Source organism: Ambystoma mexicanum, chromosome 4q (assembly GCF_040938575.1).
Source record: "Ambystoma mexicanum isolate Mex_15411 chromosome 4q, UKY_AmexF1_1, whole genome shotgun sequence".
Lineage (NCBI taxonomy): Eukaryota > Metazoa > Chordata > Amphibia > Caudata > Ambystomatidae > Ambystoma > Ambystoma mexicanum.
This window is the reverse complement of record NC_090928.1, coordinates 656350961-656371960: the sequence shown is the minus strand read 5'-3', so window position 1 is coordinate 656371960 and position 21000 is coordinate 656350961. Positions and strand designations below refer to the sequence as shown.

Below are 21000 nucleotides of genomic sequence, written 5' to 3'. Positions count from 1 at the left end.
TGCTCATCGGGCGTGGTTTAAATAGCCTCCAAAGTAGTCCCAGGTAAGTATTCTTCCCCATCCCCATCCGAGTAAAAAAATAGTCCCTAGGTAAAATAGTCCCTTCCAAGCCTCATTTGGCTTGGAGCTCTGCAGCATGGTCTGCACCAGGTAAGCTTTCAGCATGGTCTGCATCAGGTTCTACTCTGAGCATGGCGCCTATGGCGCCAGGACTGACTCTCCATATGAGCATGGCGCCACAGGCGCCAGGACCGCACCCAAACAGCCCCTAGCAGGGGCTTTTGGGCTTGATCAAAATAACTTGATGCATGCTTCTGGGGTTGCTCGACCTGGTCTGGTTTCCCGGGGGTAGGCATCATGACACTTAGCCAAACACCATTATGTTTTCAGGAGGAACCCTGCCCTCTCATTTGTACGGTAGGTAATCTGTCAGTCAGAAAAAAGGAGTATGTTCTGACTTATTGGCTATCGACAAATAGATATGTTGGCCTATTCTATGAAACTTTATCTATTATCACAAACTATTACCCTCAAATCACCACCAAAGGAAGGCGGGGCTAGTCTTTAGAGTTTAAGTAAAGATAATAACAAATGGGAGTCAAATGAAAGGAACAATATGTACTAAAATAATTAATACAAATAGGCAGAAATATTTAAGCTAAAAAGGAAACTATTCAAATCACACCTGAATAGGACCAAGAAATCCAAATAAAATGAAAGGCCTAGATTATACCATTTGCCAGATATTGCCACTGAAGATGGAAGGTCATGCAGTATAGATACAGGCAGTCTGGGATTAGCACTTAAAAGGGGCTCCATGTTCTCTATTTTAAAGATGAAACGCGCGTGCACCCAGCAAGTACCCTCGAGTACCGCTTGGCCGCAGGTTTCTGCTTGATTCCTGAAGCAGCATAAATACGGCGACATAGATAATGGTATGGATTTTATTTGTGGTCTTTCATAAGTGGACTCACTCGCCCAGAAGGTGAAGACTGAACAAGGATTTTTATTTATTAACGCTCTATAACCATTGTTACTTATTTCTATCTCTTGTTGTCTTAGGCAGTTTGTGCTGGGAACACACCCCTTTTATGGAGCTGTATATAATCGTGGACGCGCGTGCACCCAGCAAGTACCCTCAAGTACCGCTTTGCCGCGGTACTGCGTTGCTGGTGCAGGGGTCCTTGTGTTTTCACAACTCGCCTCGAGGTGTGGTGCCTTATAACTTCTGTCCTTTGCAAGGTGAGCTTGTTGTCTATAGTAGCCTCGCATTCAGTTTTGGTTTTTTGTGTTGGCTAGGCTTCTGCATCGTTAAGGCTACGGTGTTAGATGTTTAGCAGGTTTACTTGCAATTGTGTCACTATACCTTGAAATCAAACATGCCTGACGTTTCAGGCTTACTGTTAGTCGTCTAAAAGCGTAAGGGGCAAATTAAATTCTACCACTCGAGTAGTCCGGAAAAATAGCACCTTAACTCCAGTCCTCAGAACTCCCCTCTCCAGTAGGGACATCCGCTCTTTCTGTGCAAAAAGAAAGGGGTGTATGGCAGAGGACGTACCTGTTGATGTTGTTTCAGCATGAGCACAAGGGCCTGAAGCAGCAATCGCGTGTTCGGGTAGTGGCCCGTGCACAGAGCCTGGTTTGCCAGTTGTCTCTGATTTGACCCTCTTGGCCATAGCGGTCACGCCTATTAAAAAATACAAAAGTAAAGTAAAGGCTGATTGTATGTCCCCGGTACACGAGAACAGTTTACCATCGTCTATGCCTCTTGATATTTCGATTCATGCAAGCTTTTGCACACCTGGTTCGATTACTACAAACTATTATGTGCCCGGCTCCATGGATTCTACCATACAGTCTGTGCATTCTATTGCAGACTCTTTTCTGCAACCAACGCCTAGACGCAGATTGCCTATTGATCATTCAGACAATCCCTCAGCTAATCTGTCTTTAATTGAAATCACATTGGCAGCGGTGAATACCACCATAGCTAGCCTCTTCAAACTGTTTGAAACAATGGATTCAAAAATATCTTTCCAAAATAAACCAATCCGACATATATTAGATTGGATTTCAACAGTTCCCTTGATGAAGTCAACCGAAAGGAAAAATTGGTTTTGTGAAAACCCCTGAGGGCTTGGCTGAAACACAGGGCATGGATAAAAATAAGTCCAAATCGAACTCAATTATTTCTGCTATACCCTTAATTGAGAACATATGTCCTATCGACCCGCTTAACACTGAAGTGGTAACACTCAATGATTCTTGGATTACTGTAGAGGGGGAGTCTGAAAAACAACGGCCTCCCCTTGCGATACCGAGTCTGAAAGTGCGTCCAAAACATTCATATGCTAAATCTAAAGCTGTACCACGTAAATTGACATCAACAGTATCAGCAAAGGTTAATATACAACAATCTAATGCTTCGGCTACGCCCATGTTTCAAACACAGCCAGCTGAAGTAGTAGAATCTGTGCAGAATTCTCTCAAAGGGCCTGCTGCAGCATTTATTCCAACTAACCCAACTACCATTAATAATGTACAACCACCTTGTGTTCTTCCTAGCAACTATGCGACTTTGTCGGAACTGGTTGATCTAATTGCGACCACCGTTGAACAACTAAGACCCAAATTGTACCTCATGATCTTCATATAATTTCAGGAGGTGCTAGGCCTTCTAAGCCAGATTAATTGAAAGATTCTACTGAAGACGGAGACCTAGCAATTAAAGAAGCGGTTGACGCCTACTTAGTACAGCGTCTGACCGAAACTATGGTGCCAAAACCCTCCCAGCTTGTTACAAGAGAGGAGGATTTGACCTTAGTCAGTACTAGTCATCTTACCCAGAATGAAATGGCAAGCGAGCTCCACATTTGCTAACCAGTAAACGCGTGTGCGGGTATGCTAAAAATGTCCTGTACTCGAGGGGATCAGGGCTCACTATTTTCTTTAAACAAAAATACACATATTAAACCGATGGTCAGCCTGACTCATCAAGAACAGCACAAACAAAAAACTCCTTTATGAACTGTCTTTCTCTTATTGTTAAATGTCGGGATGCTCCCTATGAGAAATAAGATTTAATGCCGCTCGAGCATACTGAACGTATTTGGAGACATGCTTAGTTTGGAGGACATCTCCTCAGGTGATATTGAGCAGGTTGAGTTTGTCTGCGATCAAAATCTCGCCATTGTGAGGCTCTGGATCAAATCAGGACTAGTCCTAAATTCGATCTGGAAAGCAAAAATGGAGCTGTTTCAAATGGAATCTTTGATCGCCCAAGACCCAGAACGCTTGATCCAAGATAAGACACTACCTGTGAGTAAAGACATGACACAACAAAAGGTAACATCTTCTCAGATCTGTCTCTGTCCATATTGTACCCCATTAGCGGCCCAGAACAGAGAGACAAGCCTGCTTCCAAAGGCATAACCATTAATGGAAGTCACATCAAAGAACATCTCTGTGGCCTGCTGGAATACGACGGGGCATTCCCACTTGCAATGGGGTGTCAATCACCCCATAAATCAATTTGATATTGTAATTCTCCAAGAGACTTGGATGTTAGTGGCTCCAGTTTGGGACGATCATGAGGTTTTGCTGCTGCCAACATTGGCTGCCCATAGAGGAAGAACAACTTCAGGTCTTATGATGGCAGTCAAAATCAGTCAAGGTCTAAGGTTGGCCAAGTGGGCCACTCCTAACAACTTCATACAAATGTTTAAAGTTTCATACTCTACTGATTCTGTAGCAGTGATTAATGTGTATCGTAACCCGATGGGCATTACGGACTATTTGTTTTACAGAGGCCTATCAACGGCTGTTGAACTTGCCGCACAAGCACCTCATTTATTGGGTATAATCTTGGCAGGTGACATTCATTTAGATTGTCTTGGGGTGTCTAGATCTACTCGATTACAAGATAAGGAGAGGTGGATTAAATTAATTGAAGATTGCAACCTACATATGGCTAATGGTGCTGTGAGGGGGGATATTCCTTCAAGCCACACTTGGCAATGGGGTTCATCAAAATCCACCATAGATTACATCTATTTGTCTAATTTCCTCTTTCTAAAAGCCACCAAATTTGAAATTATTTTTCAAGCAGCCAGTGATCATCTTCTTTCTTTAAACTGGTCATGGGATCAGAGGCCCCTAGAGAACAAATTACAATGGTATAACCAAACACTGATAATTAACAACGCCAGGTCCTGTTTTAGGTGGTCCGATAACTCACTTTTGGCTCTTAATAAGGCTATTATGGATTCTAAGAGGGAAAACCGTTATGGAGCTTATGTAGAGGTGCTGTCATTCTTTAAAAACATCTATTCAGACAAATGCGCGCGCCAGGCCGCTCATGCTCACAGGTTTAATTTGTTAACACAACAAACAAAAATAGCCTATAGGAAAGAATTGAGTGGAATTTCTAATTTACCCCAAATGCAACGTATGCCAGCTCGTAAAGCCTTGAAGTGTAAATATCGGAACTCGACACGTGCCAGGAAAGAGCGACTATATCAACTAGATAGTGAGGCCTTTGAATGCCACTCAGAACAAAAATTTGGCGCAGGTATGGACCTTGCTTGGTAATGTATCAACCCAAACTCGAGCAAGCAGTCAACCGAATGGGGTGTCTGAAGCCCAATGGCTGGCCCATTTTGCTCACTTTTTTGCCGATGGAGGTTTCATGAAATAAAAGTATGAAAGACACTCTGTGACAGGATGGCAGTTAGAGTGCTCTGTAGAATTAATCGAGGAGCTCATTTGCAAATCAGCCTCTCGTGCGGCAGGCCCGGATGGTCTTTCAAATTTTATGTTCAAGGAAAATCTCAAAAAATGGGCTTGCATTCTTAATAATGTCTTTCAACAAGTACTCAAGTCCAGAAAGCTCCCAGATTCATGGCGTTCGTCCTTGATGGTGCCGATTTTTAAAAAAGGTGACCGTTTGGCACCTAATAGCTATAGCCCGATTGCATTATTGGACGGCCCGGGCAAATTCTTCTCAAGGCTAGTCCTGAGAGACTTTGTACTGTGGACACGAACATGCGAACAAAGAGATACAAACCAAACAGGTTTTGTTGCCTGTCTTGGGACGGCAGTTAACCTTCTCATGCTGAGTGCTCTTAAAAATCATGCACAAACAGTTAAACAGCCATTGTATTTTGCCTTTATCGATCTGCATTCAGCTTTCGATTCAGTTTCGAGAGTGAAGCTCTTGTCAAAATTTCTGAGTGCTAGATGTCCTGCCACTTTGGGTGACATCATTTACACCCTGCAATCGAACACTACGATAAAGATTAGGCTGTCATTGGCAGGCTTGTTGTCGGCGGCCATCGAAACATTTAGAGGGCTGAAGCAGGGATGTCCTGACTTCCGACCTCTTTAATTTTTTTATCCATGATGTGATGTTTGATTTCTCTCAAACCTCAAGGTGTTGATTGTTGGAGCGCTGTGGTATGCTTATGACCTTGTTTTGGTTTCAAAGACCCCACAGGTCTACAGTCTCTACTTTCAGCCCTAAGTGCCTATTTGAATGAGAATGAATTAATTATTAATTTAAAAAAACACAAATTGTGACCTATGCGCCTAGGCTTACCTATAGATTGAAAATGGACTGGAAAAACTGTTCCCAATTACATATATTTAGGTCATTTGATGGACAGCCTCAGGTTGATTCACAGCTGAGAATTATTGTGCATAAACTTGACTCAGCTATTTCTCAGACATGGCTCATTCTATCTAAATTTGGCAAATTTTCCATCTGCCCAGCGGTGACATATTGGCGGCAGACAGTGATGCCTACCATCTTATATGGATTAGAGACTAAAAATATCATTTCGGCATCCTTATTAAATCAATTGGAGGCTACATTTTGGAGGTCTCTCCTCCATATCCCACAATGTGTTCCTGGGCCTTGGCTGCGTCATGAGCTGGGCCTCACGTCTTTGATGGATGTCTATCAGTGGTGTCTATGTGCTTTGTATCGGAAATGCCTGGTGCATATTGAGAATACCATTCTAGCAAGCCTTTCTGATTATATGCTTTCCTCTTCTCATGTTTTTGTGCAAATCTGGACTATAAGTATTTTTGAAGTATTGGCAAAGGCTGATGTAACTATTGATATTTTGGTGAATAATCCAGTCACGGCAACAGAAAAACTGTACAGGTAGGACTGGATTGAGACCAGAACTAAATGTCTTACATATAAGGATTTAAGGTCTCATGGTTTCCAGCAGTAAAGTCTTAATGTAGTGTAAGCATATATGGGCAAGGCACCGTCCCTGCAACTTAGATCTGTGATTCAGCGTCTTCGTTTTAATCTGTACACAACACGAGACATTTTTGCTAGAAGAAAACTTAGTGATCCAATACAGAATTATTGCCGATTCTGCAGTGATGCAGACATAAAGGAAACGCTGAAACACATTATTGTGGATTGTCCTGCTCACACAGATTTACGAAATAGATCCGTTAAGCAGCATTTGATTTATTTCGGACGAATGGCTCCTGAAAATCGATGCCCAACATATTGGAAACCAAAGTAATGAGTATTTGAATTGCCACTTTTAATTTTTTGAATGCATTGAACCTGGACAGGGTAAATGATATGGAGCTTGAACAAAGAATTAAGTAATGGCTTGTTTTAATATGTTCCACCGCATTCACGTTATCTGATCGAATTAGAAAGAATGTTTGTTGTCTATTCTCGCAGAATTAATTATATTCATTTCAGACCAATGGTAATACAGGCCGTTGTTTTATTAAGTTTTTCTTCCCCTTTTTCTTTTTTTATAGTATCTTTTTTTTGTTCTCAGTAACTAAAGTTTTATTTGTGTTATCGATTATGTTTGTTGCCACGTAACTATAAATACTTTTTTTATAAATTTTTGTATGTTTCATTGACTCTAACTTGTAAGTTTGTAAATTCTTATGTATATTTAAAGTTGTTTTGAAAAAGTTGAGTTTACTCAGCTGAATTCAAATAAAAAAATTAAAAAAAAAGACAAAACATGCTTGCACACAGAAGCACCGAATGCAGCACAAGAATCTCCGCTTATGAAATTAGGAGAAATGGGTAAGGCCAAAGGAATGTGTGTGCACACTGAAAATCTTCTTGTAGATGATAAAGTTCAAATCTAATCTTCCAAAGCATGTTTGTAACACTTTCATAACCGAAGCCTTTTGAATATGTCAAGGATAATTGAAGTTATGTATTCAGGCCCAAACCTCAAAGGTTCAGCTCCTGTTCCATCTTGGCCTGTCGGTGAACTAGCAGAAATCTTCTATGACGGTCTCGCAGGACCTGATTGTCTTGGGTTTTCACAGGAACATGATCGACTGTAGAGTGTACCTGACCGGGGACAGAATGGCGCATCTGTTAGCCACGTGTCAGATATTTGCGCAGTCGGAGAGCATCTTGGCATGGTGGTTCCAGAGGCTTCTGGGCCACATGGCCTCGTGTGTGCTGGATCTTCCTCTTGCTTGTCTCAAGATGAGACGGACCCAGGTGGTTCTTCGGAGTTCTTGGCATCAGGCTGTGGACCCGGATTCCAGGCTGATAATGATTCCGGCTTCCATGAGAGTGGATCTGGAATGGTGGTCATCTCTCAGCAACCTGTCGCTGGGTGCGGGGTTTCAGGATCCAGCTCCCGGTGACGATCATGATGGACTCCTCCCTCCTGGGGTGGGGTGCAACGTTAGATCTTCTACAGGTCTCGGACCTCTGGTCGCCTCAGGACAAGCTCCATCACATAAATCATCTGGAGCTTCTGGTGATCTTCCTAGCGCTCAGGGCGTTCAGACCGATCAATGCCAACAAGGTGGTCCGCATACACACGGACAATGTGGTGTTGATGTATTACATCAACAAGCAAGGGGGAACGAAGTCCCCCCCCCCCCTTCGTGGACCTGTCCTTCCAGATTTGGGAGTGGGCCGTGCTTCATGGGGTCTGGCTGCTTGCAGTAAGCATCCTGGGCCAGCTGAATGTCACAGCGAACGCCCTCAGCCGGCGGACAGTGGTCAGCTACGAGTGGGGCACACCGGAGGTGGATCTCTTCGCTACGGCGGTGAACAAGAAGCTTCCTCGGTATGCCTTCAGAGGGGGGCTGGGAGCCCCCTCTCTGGGGGATGCTCTCGAGATTACATGGCACAACATGAGAGCTTATGCCTTCCCGCCTCTGCCTCTAGTCCATCGAGCAATTTGGAAGCTGAAGATCTTGGTGAACAGCTCCCTTCTACTCATAGCCCCATGGTGGCCGGCCATGTTTTGGTTCTCAGAACTTCAACACCTGTCGGTGTATCCGCCGATCAGGTTACCAGTGACCCCCGATCTTCAGGTCTTTAGAGCATCATAACTTGTCTACGGGTAACATGCGTATTATCCAGGCAGCCAGGAAACCCTCTACCAGATCCCAAGACAGGAGTAAATGGCTCAGGTTCTGTCATTGGTGTTTGGAAAAGCAGTTGGACCCAAGGGTGGCTACAATTGACACTGTGCTGTCCTTCGTGTCCTCCCTAGCAGAGTCGGGTGTTCACGTTCTGTCATGCAGAACTTACCTTCCAGCGGTCTCCGCTCATCTTTCTACAGACCAATGTTCCTACTCTGAGTAACCCAGTGGATAAGAGGCATTTTGCAGGCTTGACACGCCTCTACCCTCCAGTTCGTAGTCCTCACCGACGGTGGGACCTAAATGTAGTCCTGATGGCGCTGTGCCATAAGCCTTTTGAACCAATGGCCACGGTGGACCTCAAGTACCTATCCTGGAAAGTGTCCTTTCTGGTCGCCATTACGTCAGCGAGGCAGGTGAGTGAGCTCCAGGCCTTGTGAGTTGAGCATCTCTTCTTGGTCTTTCACAAGGACAAGGTAGTCCTATGGACAAACCCGGCCTTTTTACCAAAGGTGGTAACTGGATTCCATCTGAATCAGTCCATCTCCCTGCCGGTCTTTTTTCCGAACCCTACCTCAGAGGCAGAAAGGGTTCTGCACTGTCTTGATGTCAGAAGGGTTCTTAAGTTCTACCTTGACAGGACTTCCGAGCTTAGGAGTTCTTAACTTTTTGTGACTTTCGGTAACCCTCAGGGTAAGCAGGCATCTAAGGCGAATATTCTCGGTGGATCGCCGCATGCATTACGGAGTCTTTCACCATCCAAAGGCTGAAACCTCCTAGAGGTATTCATGCACACCTGGTGCGGGGCAAGGCAGCTGTGGTTGCTTTTCAGAAGTATGTCCCCTGGGAGTCCATCGCTAGGACAGCTACTTGGGCCTCCCATTCCACTTTTTGTAAGCATTATTGTCTTGACATGAGCTCGAGAGCTGATGCTCAGTTTGGTCAGGCTGTGCTGAAGAAACTTTTTCAATAAGTGGTATTTCCATCCACCCGTAGTTCCAGTTAGGAGTGCTTGGGAATCTCCCATAAGTATGGAGGAAAGGGGACAGGACGTAGGTGTATAACCAGGTTACTCACCGTAGTGACCACCTTACTCCTAGTCCATAGTCCCCTTTCCTCCATACGCCCGCCCGCCCCTTTAATAAGGTTCCTCTGTTATTGCTAATAGGTCTCTGACCTGGCGGTACAATAGGACTGACGGGCGATGCGTGGGGCGGAGCCAAGGTGAGCGGGGTTATGGCCGCATGCCAGGCCCCGCGCAGAAAAAGAGGAAGGACACATTTTTGAAAAACATTTTTTGGGGACTTTTTACAAAGTGCTCCGTTCCCGTCCCACAGGACGGAGAGATGTCCCATAAGTATGGACGAAAGGGGACTATGGCCTAAGAGTAAGTTGGTCACTACAGTGAGTAACCTGGTTATACTCTCTTATACTCTAACATATTTGCTTGACCTCTTCCAAGCTCATCAGGAATGATGTGCTAGTCCAAAATATCTTGCCATTAGAACAGACCAATCTTTTTAAACGATATACATTAAAAACAAAAGCACTAGGAAAGTGCAATATGACTGGTTTGTTAATACAAACAGTGGAGGTAATACATGATCAGTACTTAAGAATATTTAATTGTTTCATTAAATGGACTAAACATCCATATCGATAACCATTTTGGTATGGCGGCTTGTTACCTGAACTCCTCTTTCAATAATAAAAAAAGGACATGGAACAGCTATGTGTTGTCGGAGCCATCTCGATCCATTCAGTGAACAGTCCTCTCCCGGATCTTTCTCCAACTGTCCCTTAACCAGAAGCATGAATTAGCTGTACAATCTCTTCTTGTTGCCGTTCGGTCGGATTCTGATGCACATGTAGAGATCCATTCTAGCCACCTTATAACTTTAGGCCTGGGCTATAATTATTTGTAGTTCGTTCATGGCCAAAGCGCCTCAAAGGTCTTGTTGTTTGGTACACACCCGCCATTGGGGTAAGCACTTCTTAGTAGATGCCTTGTGACATCAACTCATGTTTAATTAGATTGATTCCTTCCCTTTTAAGCATTTTTTCTAGATTTGAAGTGCACTTAAATAGCTACACAGGATAAAAAAGGGCAATCACGATTTTTCATGTGCCTCAACATATTTCCTCTTTTCTTGTAGCATTATTAATAGTGGTGAACTAATGCTACCCGTTTTGTTTTCTGCATTCCCTGGACTCGCCATCCAAAGTAACCTTTTTTGGATTTTTTAAGGTAGCACATCTTTTTCCACCCATGTGTTATTAAATGGTACTGGAACATTAGAAGTATGGTAGTGTCCATGTGATTGATTGGACCCTCATGTTCCTGTATTTTACATTCTCTAGTCAGATTGCAAGTATATTAATTTGCTCATAATTCTCCTATTTGTTGTGATTTTTGTCAATTAATCCACCTGTGATGTTGTCACAACCTCTACCTTATTTGCCCCTTCCCCCGCCAATCCAGTAATCCATCCACACACACGTGCCTCAAGACTCTCTCATTGGGCTCCACATCTCCTCACAGAATGTGGGAAGAAACCCGGTTGGACCAGGGCATGGCGCTCCTGGAACCAACTGCATCAACCAACACTGGGCTACCACCCAACATGGAGGGGTAAGCAGCCCAATGGTACGTTAGGAACAACAGACTATTCTCTGCCTAGGCTCTGGCTACCTATTTAAGCCACACCCACACATGCTTCCACGCTTCGTGTTACACTGCCCGAAGGCAGCAGAACGCTCACCGTGTCCCAGGAAACATCTACGCCGCTTCAGCATTCGGCTCCTGCAGTTTCAGCATTTTCCGGGAAGATTAAGTCAACGGAGCCCCTCCAGCAACCGCGCGTACCTGTCTTCGGCTCCACAGCAGCTCTGGCCCCTCCTCGTTCGATCCGTGGCCCAGCTGCTCTGGTCTACGGGTACGCGGCTTCTCTGCAGCTTCCAGCTACTGCGGCTTGTCATTTTACAGCATCCGGCTCGTCCCGAGCACCGCTCCAGACCCTGCAAAAGAGGCAAAACACACGCAAGGTGCGCAAGCAACGCCACTGTACAAGACACTTACTGCAATAAGGAAAAGGACTTAAGCAAGCAGTAAAGGAAGGCAAAGAGGCCTGAAAAGGCATAAAGGACATAAATAAGGAAAGGCAAAAGACAGCAAAATCATAAGGATATGAGCCAGCAGGAAAGGAATTCAAGAAGCCTTCAAGAAAACCAAAAGGACATAAGTAAGCAAGCACTAAGGAAAGGCATAACAAAGACAGCAAGAAGAGACATTCTAGTAAAGACTAACACACCAAAAGCGCAGTGACATTATCCAAGCCACAGCAGGTCTGGGCTGGAAGAAACATCAGTGAAGTAACTGATGATACCGGACAAACGTGCCCCTGCTGAGAACTGAAAGCAGGACGGAGAGCCTACCTTCAAAGTACATGAGGTGAGCACACACACACACACAAGGGGGGGGAAATATGGAGGTGTATTGAAACTTACTAGTCCCCAGTACTCACCGTTACCTTGTACTCTCGGCCTCAATACAGATGCAGCCACCATAGAGAAGGCAACCAGGGGAATAGTACCGCACAGAGGTTCTGGATACTCACGCAGAGCTAAGGTGAGCGCAACAGATATTCTGCCTTGAACTTTACTACCCCTGAAGAAAATCCCACACCCAAATTGGGTTTGAAACATGTAGAGCTTGATATTTGGACTAGCATAGCCTACAAGACTTTGTTTGGACTAGCTTAGTGTACTGAGCATTTATAAATTGTTTAAAAAAAAAAGTTCCAAACCAGTTTTTTCAGTCTTTTTGATACATACTGTGTGTATATGGATATTATGCATCCTTTTTTGTAATGTTTTTTTCACTGTCGGTTTTTGCATAATTTGATTTCATGTATAGTTGCTATATCTGGGTTTTGTACTAGTTTCTAATTAAATATATTAAACATAAGATGATGTTGTTTAATACTAGTCCACACAACCTACATTTAATAGTATGTCAGCAGATTAATGTGCACATTTTTAATAGGGCTCAAATTAATGGGGCCAATATAAAGCAGTTTTGATCCCATGGTTCAAAATGTGTCATTGCTTAGGGTATAATATGAAAATCCGAAAACACCTCTTTGGTGTGTAATGTCGAACTCAGAAATATTTGATAAAATTTGAAAGCTGAGACTCCAAGATGGCTACCGAGGGGAGTGCAGCATATTGAGTGGTGTTCTACTATCGCAGGCCCCAGGGGCAAGAACAGCAAATAAGCAGTACCCGTGTGGGGATGCACATGCAAGAACGGTGCAGAAGCAGCGGCCAATGAATTTGGTTACTGCCGGGATCGGGACATCCTGTGGAGCACCCGCTGCATACCAGAGCCAGGGGAAGTGAGAGCTGCTCGCCTGTGGTGTATGGAGTGAGCGCGGTGGGCAGAGCTGCCTCTCAGCCCGGCATCGGCCGGAACTATGTTCTCCCCGCTGGCGGATCCTGTAACCGACGCCATTGGAGATGGTCGCCCTGCCAGTGATCCGGCAAGAAGCCAGCAGAGATCAGTTGGAGCGTGGCCACCACCGCCTCTCCTGGAGGCGATAGGGCTGTGATGTTTAGCCACGACGAGAGAGGCAGGCCCAGGGAGAAGCGGTCTCCAGGGACTGAACACGTGTGGGCGCAGATGGGCCGGGCATGCAGAGATGAGAGGCAGCAATAACGGTGCTGCCACCAGGCCGGATGGAAGCCTTAAATCCAGGGGAGAAGATGACACTAGACTGTCCATACTGGAGTGGGAACAGGCCCTGAACCCATCGGAACACACTAAGGCAAGGAGCGTGGAGGGAGCCCACCCTCTGCCCGGGTAGCGGCTACCACTGCATCTTAAAGCTAGATCGAGGGCCTGGCACTGGTGAAGGGGGGCCCCCCATCAGGGTGGCAAAAGTGAGGAGAGAGCACGACTGCAACGGCTAAAGCTGGGGTGGGGGGGCAGGTCAAAGGACCCCAGTGAAGAGGTATGGGTGTGACCCCTGTGGTTGGGGGATAGAGGCGGTGGGAACAGAAGCGGGAGCCAAGGTGTCGAAGAGAGGATGGGGGCGCCGGTTCCCCTTGACACATCGATGCAGAACAATGTCTAAAAACAAGGGGAAGGGCCACCCGACAGCTCCCAAGTCAGGGAAAAAGTTTCAAGAAGGGAACCTACAAGAGACTATGATGGACGTGGTTCATAGTCATTTTTTCGAAAACAAAGATGTCGGGGGGGAAAAAAGGGCATTTCTTTTTCAATACGTTTTTTTTTTTTTTTTTAAATGGGGGAGGCTCCCTCCACCCCCCAACCCCTCTTTTTAAATTTTTTTTTATTTTACCCTTTTTTTTTTAATATTTATTCCCGGACCCCAAAATAAATATATAATTCAAAAAAAGAGAATTCGACTTTTTTTTCGACATTTTTTTTTCGACATTGTTTTCGAAAAAATGACTACACACCGGTGGACGTCACACCGACCACGGGAGAAAAGGGGCCCTTGAACCACAGTGAGCCGAGGGACGGCGGAGGCCTCCCATTGGACAAGGAAAAGGTGGTTACACAGGAGGTTTTCTGCCAATACTTTGAGGACTTCCGGGAGAAGATCGAGCATACCATCCAGTCCTAGCTAAGTCTGATGCGGGGGAGCTCTCACACCCTGCAGGAGCAGAAGGGGGACATGTTGTAGTTGGAGGAGCAGGTGGACGCTATGGAAAATGTATTACAAGAGGTGGTGGAGGACACCCCAGAAAGTGGATGAACTGGTGGAACAACTCGCTAGGGACACACAGGTGCCGAAGACCCAGAGCGAGGACCTTAAAAATCGTTCAAGGAGGTCCAATATAAGAATCAAAGGCCTAGGCGATGTGTTGGCGGAAAAGGACCTATGACTGATGGCACAACATGGTACCGTTTCCATCGGGATACGTGTGGGAACGCGGGAAGGTAGGCCATGTGGTGTTGGTGGCGTGTTTCGGTGGGTGAGCCGAGTGAAATTACGCGAACAAAATAGCTAAGACAACGCTTTCTAATGCGAACAGATTTGACAACTTCTTAGACCTTTAAAGGTAATCACATATAGCCTTCCGCCCAAACTCTTGAAACTCAACACAGTTAAGTTGTTATAACAAATACTAAACGGACGGCATAGATAGATTTGTCAAATTTAAACACCCATCTCGCAAAGGCGAGCAAGGGATTACGGTGATGCAACTAAATCACGTACTTTTCACCATCTCACCCAATTATATAAAAACGGATATTCTTTCCTACTTTTAGGGATCTAACCAGATTATTGTGGACAACGGTTTGCCAATCTTGGTAGGGGCACTAGAAGATTTTAAGGTAAAAATGAAAAAATGTCCATAACTTATAACAAGGTCTAATGTAAGCAAGTTGATTAACACGTTGATAAGACAAAAAACTTAACAAGCTGTTTTACATCATTCTTGCATCCCCATCACTCCTTCCCCTTTCCCCATCCCAATTATTGTCTGGCTTTTATTTACTTTTATTATTATTTTTTTCTTTTTCAAAATGAATGTTTGAATTTGGTTTTAAACTGACTGTAACGCATACATGTTTATTTCTCTAATTTGTGTTATAATACATGGTGTCATGATAGTACATTGGCCTGATTTGAAAAAGGTCTCATGGGAGACCGAAACACGTGTCATTGTAAAAGGGCATTTTGTTAAATAAATTACACCCTTGCACATTGGGCGCAGTCTCATTCCCTGTTATTCAACTTTTATCCATATGACTAAGAGGGTTTGTTCTTGCCAAACCCAAAACCTGGTGAGACGCGACCTTCTACACTGAACGGACTCTTCTTGATAATTATCGATAATCAATCTAACCATGTCGCCATGTTAGACCAAACCGCAGCAGCCAAGCTCTTTTAGAAAAATACTTTTCAGAAATGTATGCCTGTCTGTCTGCCAATTCGGCTTTCCTACCCTTTTCTTACATTTCGTCCATGCATGTCCAATTGGCAAAAATGGCCAAAATTGCCTACCTCTCACAAAACGGTTGATAACCACATTAAAATTATTCTTTTTTCGTTTCCACTCAACCTGTTCTTGAAAGCCAGGAAATTGGGGACTTTAGCACATCAAACCATTTGTTCCTAGCTCTTACAAGGAAAAAACCACAGGCGGCTTTGTACATGATTTTATTGGCATTTTTTTAAAAAACCCAAAATGTCCCCCCCTTTTTGGTTATTTTCTCTCGCCCCCCTACAGCAACATAGGATTCCTGGGTGGCGTTACGACCGCCTACATGTGGGGAAAAAAGGGGCCAAATTTGGTCGAGATATCTCATGTAACAAAAATGTTACAAAATTATACAATATAAAAAAAACTGCATGTACAAAGTGTGTCTAACTGCATCCATAGTATGAAATCACTAGATTGCATATCCTGTTTCTACATAATAAAGTGCATAATGTATTTTTTTCTCTTGTTCTAGCTCTATCGAAAGTGTATTAAAAACCCTTGTAAAAACATGCCGACCGTGAGTACTACTATTTTTCCATATAACACTTTCAAGAACAAGTGAAAGCAATGTGTGTAACAAAATGAAATAATTGTGTATGGCTCTGAACTTTTATGTCCAACGTTTCCTTTTTCCTAATTATGAGATGGGCATCATGTGCCACTACGCAGTGGCTGTCTGTACATGGAGCCATAAAAATCACAAATAACATAAATGTGGTTTGTAATGGAATTATGCTAAATCTGCTTCCCAGTCTGGAAGCCATTCCTTGCTATGTGCGCCACATTGATTGCATACAGCATCCTCTGTTCCATTTTACCTTTCCATGCATTGGGTACAGCCATCATTCAATCTGGTTGGTTGAGTACACCCCTTAACCTGCTTACGTAACAGACCGGCTGCAAGAAAGATCCCCTTGTAAATAACAACTTTACTTCTGTTAGAGTACAATTATAGTTATTTTCTGCTGGTTAGAAACCACCTTACTACTGAGCCAAATTGCTTAGGGCTTGCGAAGAAACTTCAGGTTTTCATCCAGCATTACTCCTCAAGTTCCCTCCCCCAACCTTTCCTCCAGTAGCAATCTGTGGATGCACTTGTATTGGTCCAGCACCCTGTGACTTCATTAATATAGTTTTTGTCAGATTGGAAGGCATTTAGATAAACAGCATATGTGGTTTGTGTTTTTTTGTACTGCCACCCACCACACATAATCATCCATGTACAATGTTGAAAATGGGAACAATGGGCCTCATTACAAGTAGGGTGGTAAGGGTTAACGGTCACCAGTAACGAGACCGGTGCCGTTAAACCCTTACCGCCCTACTACGAGTTCCCTTTGCGGGTCCTTCCTTAATGCCTGCTTTTAGCAGGCGTTAAGGACGGGACCCGCAAAGGGACTTTAGAGCTAATAATGCTACCGTAATTTACGGTACCGTTATTAGCGCCTTCCCCATTCCCATTGAGCCCTATGGGGGCTCAAATGGGAATGGGGAAGGGCCCTGGTGAATGGGGAATTACCGGTCCCGCCAACCTTGGAATGGAACGGTAATTGCTCCATTCACCAGGGCGGAATCGGAACGAGTTTGGAGGCAGCCATGTCGCAAATAGCGGCGTGGTTACCTCCAAACTCGGAATGAGGCCCAATGACACCTACCCCTTGACTGTGTTAATTCAGAGTTAAACAACTCGAGGAGTTAAAAACGTTTCCTTGGAAATTGCCGCAAATTCTTTATCCATCTTTTAAATCTTCAATAACAATTTATTCCGTAAAGAAATGATCCATCAGACATTAAGCACACTCAATCCTTCAGCAGAGGACCTCGTTGCAGCTGTGGAAACAAATTCAGGCAATGGCTTTTGTGAGGGGTTAGGCGGTCAACTGTTCGATGATTTATCAAAACACGCCATTTTATTCTGAAAATAAATAGTAAAATGCCTCACCTATCCTTAATCTGATGAGGATTTCCCTGCCTAACCAAAGATAAGGAAACACACTCTAACACAGGATATCTGGCCCTCACATTAAGCAACAAATACACAAAGAAAATATATGGCAATACAATACAATACAACATAACATAAACAATATTCACAGTTTCTGAATAACCTTCCGATGTCCTGGGTGCTTTCCCTTCACCAGGAATCAAGGTCAACTCTGCTAATGTTCAACCAAAGAAAGAAATGTTTCAAATCAGTTCTTGATGTTTCAAAGTAAGGTTTGGTAACCATAGTTCCAATGATAGCAATGATAGGTTCCTCTTGGTGAAATATCCATTTACACTTCCATCCAATAGCACCAATGGTAATCCCAACCACAATGATTTGTCACCTCTTCAAGAAGAACTGCCACAGTTTAAAATAAATACCACAACTGTCAGTGATGTACAGCTCTTGGTAAACAGTATTTCATTAGTTAGAGGTTTTGAATTCACAATGGTATATTTGTCAGGATGTCTTCTCTGTGCTGCTGCTTCGACTTTACAACTTCAATTCTACTTTATTGTCCATGAGAGCAGTTAGCTTTGTCTCACAGTACTCCACTTTGTTTAAGCTACTACAATGTTGCATCTACTGACAACCAGATATACCACCACAGCTTCTGTACTTTTAACTACTACAACTTCAGTGTTTTGTACTTCTAGATAGGCTGCAACAAGATTCACTTTCACACACTTCAACATCTATAAGTAGGTGAGGCACTATTCTTTTGAATAGCTCTCTTCAAAAGGGGCAGCTTCTTGTCCTTTGTCTGTCTGCCACAATAACAACATGGGTTTGCCTTTAAGACTCACTTCTCTGTCTTCCACAGTCTTTGGCACTACAGGTTGTTTCAACTTCAAAATAGTCTTTACAAGCAGTTGGCTTCCCTTCCCCAACTTGATCAGCCCAAGTAATTACCCAGAGGTGTTGATGTCACTCCCTTAGCTCCAGGTAATGCTTGCACATATGCATTAGGCCAGTTGAACGGTTATTAACTTCACAGTACCAGTTGGACTGCTTTTCAACTCTGAGAAAAACTGGTTTCACTCTTAATGTAGGGAGGCTCTTGGCTTGGACAATGCGGATTCTCTTCTTCAATAGTATATTCACTTTAACTTCTTACATACGAAAAAGTATGCAGCGTTAAAATAAAGAATAGAGTTCAGTCCTTCTTTAGGAACACTCTCCACGCGAGTAAAAGGACTTTCCTGTTATACGCAAGTGCTACTTTAAGGAGAAGCATTCCTATGGAATTGCTGAAGGTAAAGAGCATGTTGGTTGTTACATACTCCTACATCGCATCGCCTTTCCTCCATACTGATGGGAGGTGCACCCCGATGGGGATGAAGAGCCATTTGAATCGCAGTAAGATGGCTGCATCTCTTAATTTGTCACATGTGAGGGTGTGCATGGGTGAGCCCAGCCATGCTGACTACTCGTACCGGCCTCACCCATCAGTCCCTTTTACCGCTCAACGGTACTGGACGCTGTATGCACCGTTGCAACCAAAAGGTTTTCAGTCGCTTAAGATATCTTCTCATAAAACCTTGTTTCTCTTAATCTACTCATGCTGCTGCATCTGCGGCTTCAGCGCCATTCCCCTGTCTTATGACAGTGATAACAGGATTCACCTCCTGCGTCAGGAGCTACCCGGCCTCAGAGAGACACAGTCTCTGCTTAAGATATCTGGTCTCTGGCCACGTCCGTAACACTTGCCTGTCGTGATCGGCCCTCCATTCCAATACGCTTTGTTGATAACTTATCTGGTAGAGGGATCTCTTTGGAGATTTACCTCCACGGTCAGTCAAGGAGTTTGACAAGAATTAACAATGCAGGGCTTTGCACACCGCTGTGGTAAGAACCTTATCTTTTAAGGCACTCCCTGGGTGGTGACTCCTTCACTGGGACAGTGATGCACAGTAGGCGTTGGTCAGATCCTCCACGAAACCGCAGGTTGCCCCAAGGACTAAACGAACAACTATCACCAGCTCTAGGGCAAAGGGTTCTTTGGAGCCTAGTAGTGAATTAAGTTCCAAGGGGGTAGGTGTTGACGGCGGTGACCTCTCCTGCTGCCCCTATTACCGGGGTACTTCCCAAGCACCCCTCGAGACCAAAATCTATGGGCTTAATGTGGTAGGCGAAAGCCCTCGTGTCTCTTAATCTGCAGGCCTCTGCACTCACAAAATGGCCGATCACAATAAAATGGTACCCAAAGAGCGCACCAGTAATCAAGGGAGCAAGTGTGCATTATTGCAAAATTGACACTGCCAGCTTGTCACTACACCCTTGTCGCCGACTCAGGATCACTGGACAGTTCTTAACTGGGGTAGCTGGCTATGAGGACGAGGCCCAGAGACTGTAAATCTCCATTCGAGGGGATTGGGTCCTCCGATGTATTCCATATCTATGACAGTAATCACCACAGCTGTGCTGCTTTGGAAAATCTTTCGGCGTCTGCGTCCTGCATTGATGACGTCGACACGCCGTCCTCGAGGACCTCCTCCGACGTCACAAGATGTTATAAGTAGGACGCACAACGCCCGTAGCCTCAATTTCGTTTTTTCCACGAACGTGTTCGCTTCGGAGATCTCGGCGCGCCTCGACTCTTTGGAGTTTCTGTTCTTTAGGTTCTTCAAACCTGTTAGTTGTTGAGTTTATCGGGATGTCTTCCTCTTCTTCCACCCCACGTCCGGGCTTCAAGAAGTGTGGGGACTGCGGGTCCAAGATGTCGTTGACGGACTCGCACAACGCCTGCCTCTGGTGCCTTGGGGAGGCCCACGACACAGATGATTGTGTTGACTGCCAGTCGCTTACGTCCAAGGCCTTGCGGGAGCGTAAGAAGAAGCTGTCGGTCGGTAAGGTGTCCAAGCCGCAGAAGTCTAGGTCCACGGGTCTTTCGACAGACGATTCGACGGGCGACTCTCCGCATCGTCATCATAGGTCTCAGGGGTCTCGGTCCCGAAGTGGGTCCCGCCACTCCTCTGCCTCTTCGAGGCACTCCCGGAATCGCCGTCATCGGTTGCCTTCTCCGTCCTCGTCCGAGGACTCCGCCCGTCGGCGGGTTGCTTATCCCACCAAGCATGCGACTCCGGAGGAATGGGCTTTCTTCGGTAAGAAAATGTTGGCGATTCTTGAATCGCAGGGCACCGTTCCGCCCGCGCCTCCGAGTGGGGTCGGGCGTGACCTTACTAGAGTCACCGCTCATACGCCTTCGGGCTCGGGTGGGTAGCACGATTCACGGGAAAGGTCCCGCTCGGACAAGGGGAATCGTTCTAGTCATGCCCGTTCCAGGTCCCAGTCCTCGACGCCCTCGAGACCGTGTGCACCTGTGAAGTCTTCGAAGGAAGTCGTCGACGCCATCGGTGTCCGGGCTGTCGAAGGACACGCTCTGGGCTCCGCCCTCGAGGCCTGTGTCGATGCTGTCGGCGCGGCACTCGACGTCGACGCCACTTCACTCGACGCCTTTTGAGGCTGTTTTGTCGGAGGTACCCCGTGGGACGGTGGAACCCCCTATAAAGGCTCTGGCCAAGGCCAAACATGTCTTTGTCTCCATTCTGTGGCCACTTTCCACCATCTTGATTATATTTCTGAGGTGGATGAGGGTTCTGAAG

At 45.1% G+C, this 21000-nt stretch overlaps 1 protein-coding gene across 3 annotated transcripts in view; it reads left to right on the top strand.

Moving 5' to 3' along the window:
* Window positions 1-21000, top strand: part of PSME4 (proteasome activator subunit 4) — a 3386216-nt gene that overhangs the window by 404569 nt on the left and 2960647 nt on the right. For all 3 annotated transcript variants that reach the window (XM_069608231.1, XM_069608232.1, XM_069608230.1), the window contains one exon: window positions 15881-15925. In XM_069608231.1, the coding sequence (XP_069464332.1) occupies window positions 15881-15925 (45 nt within the window). The remainder of the gene's footprint in view (window positions 1-15880; window positions 15926-21000) is intronic.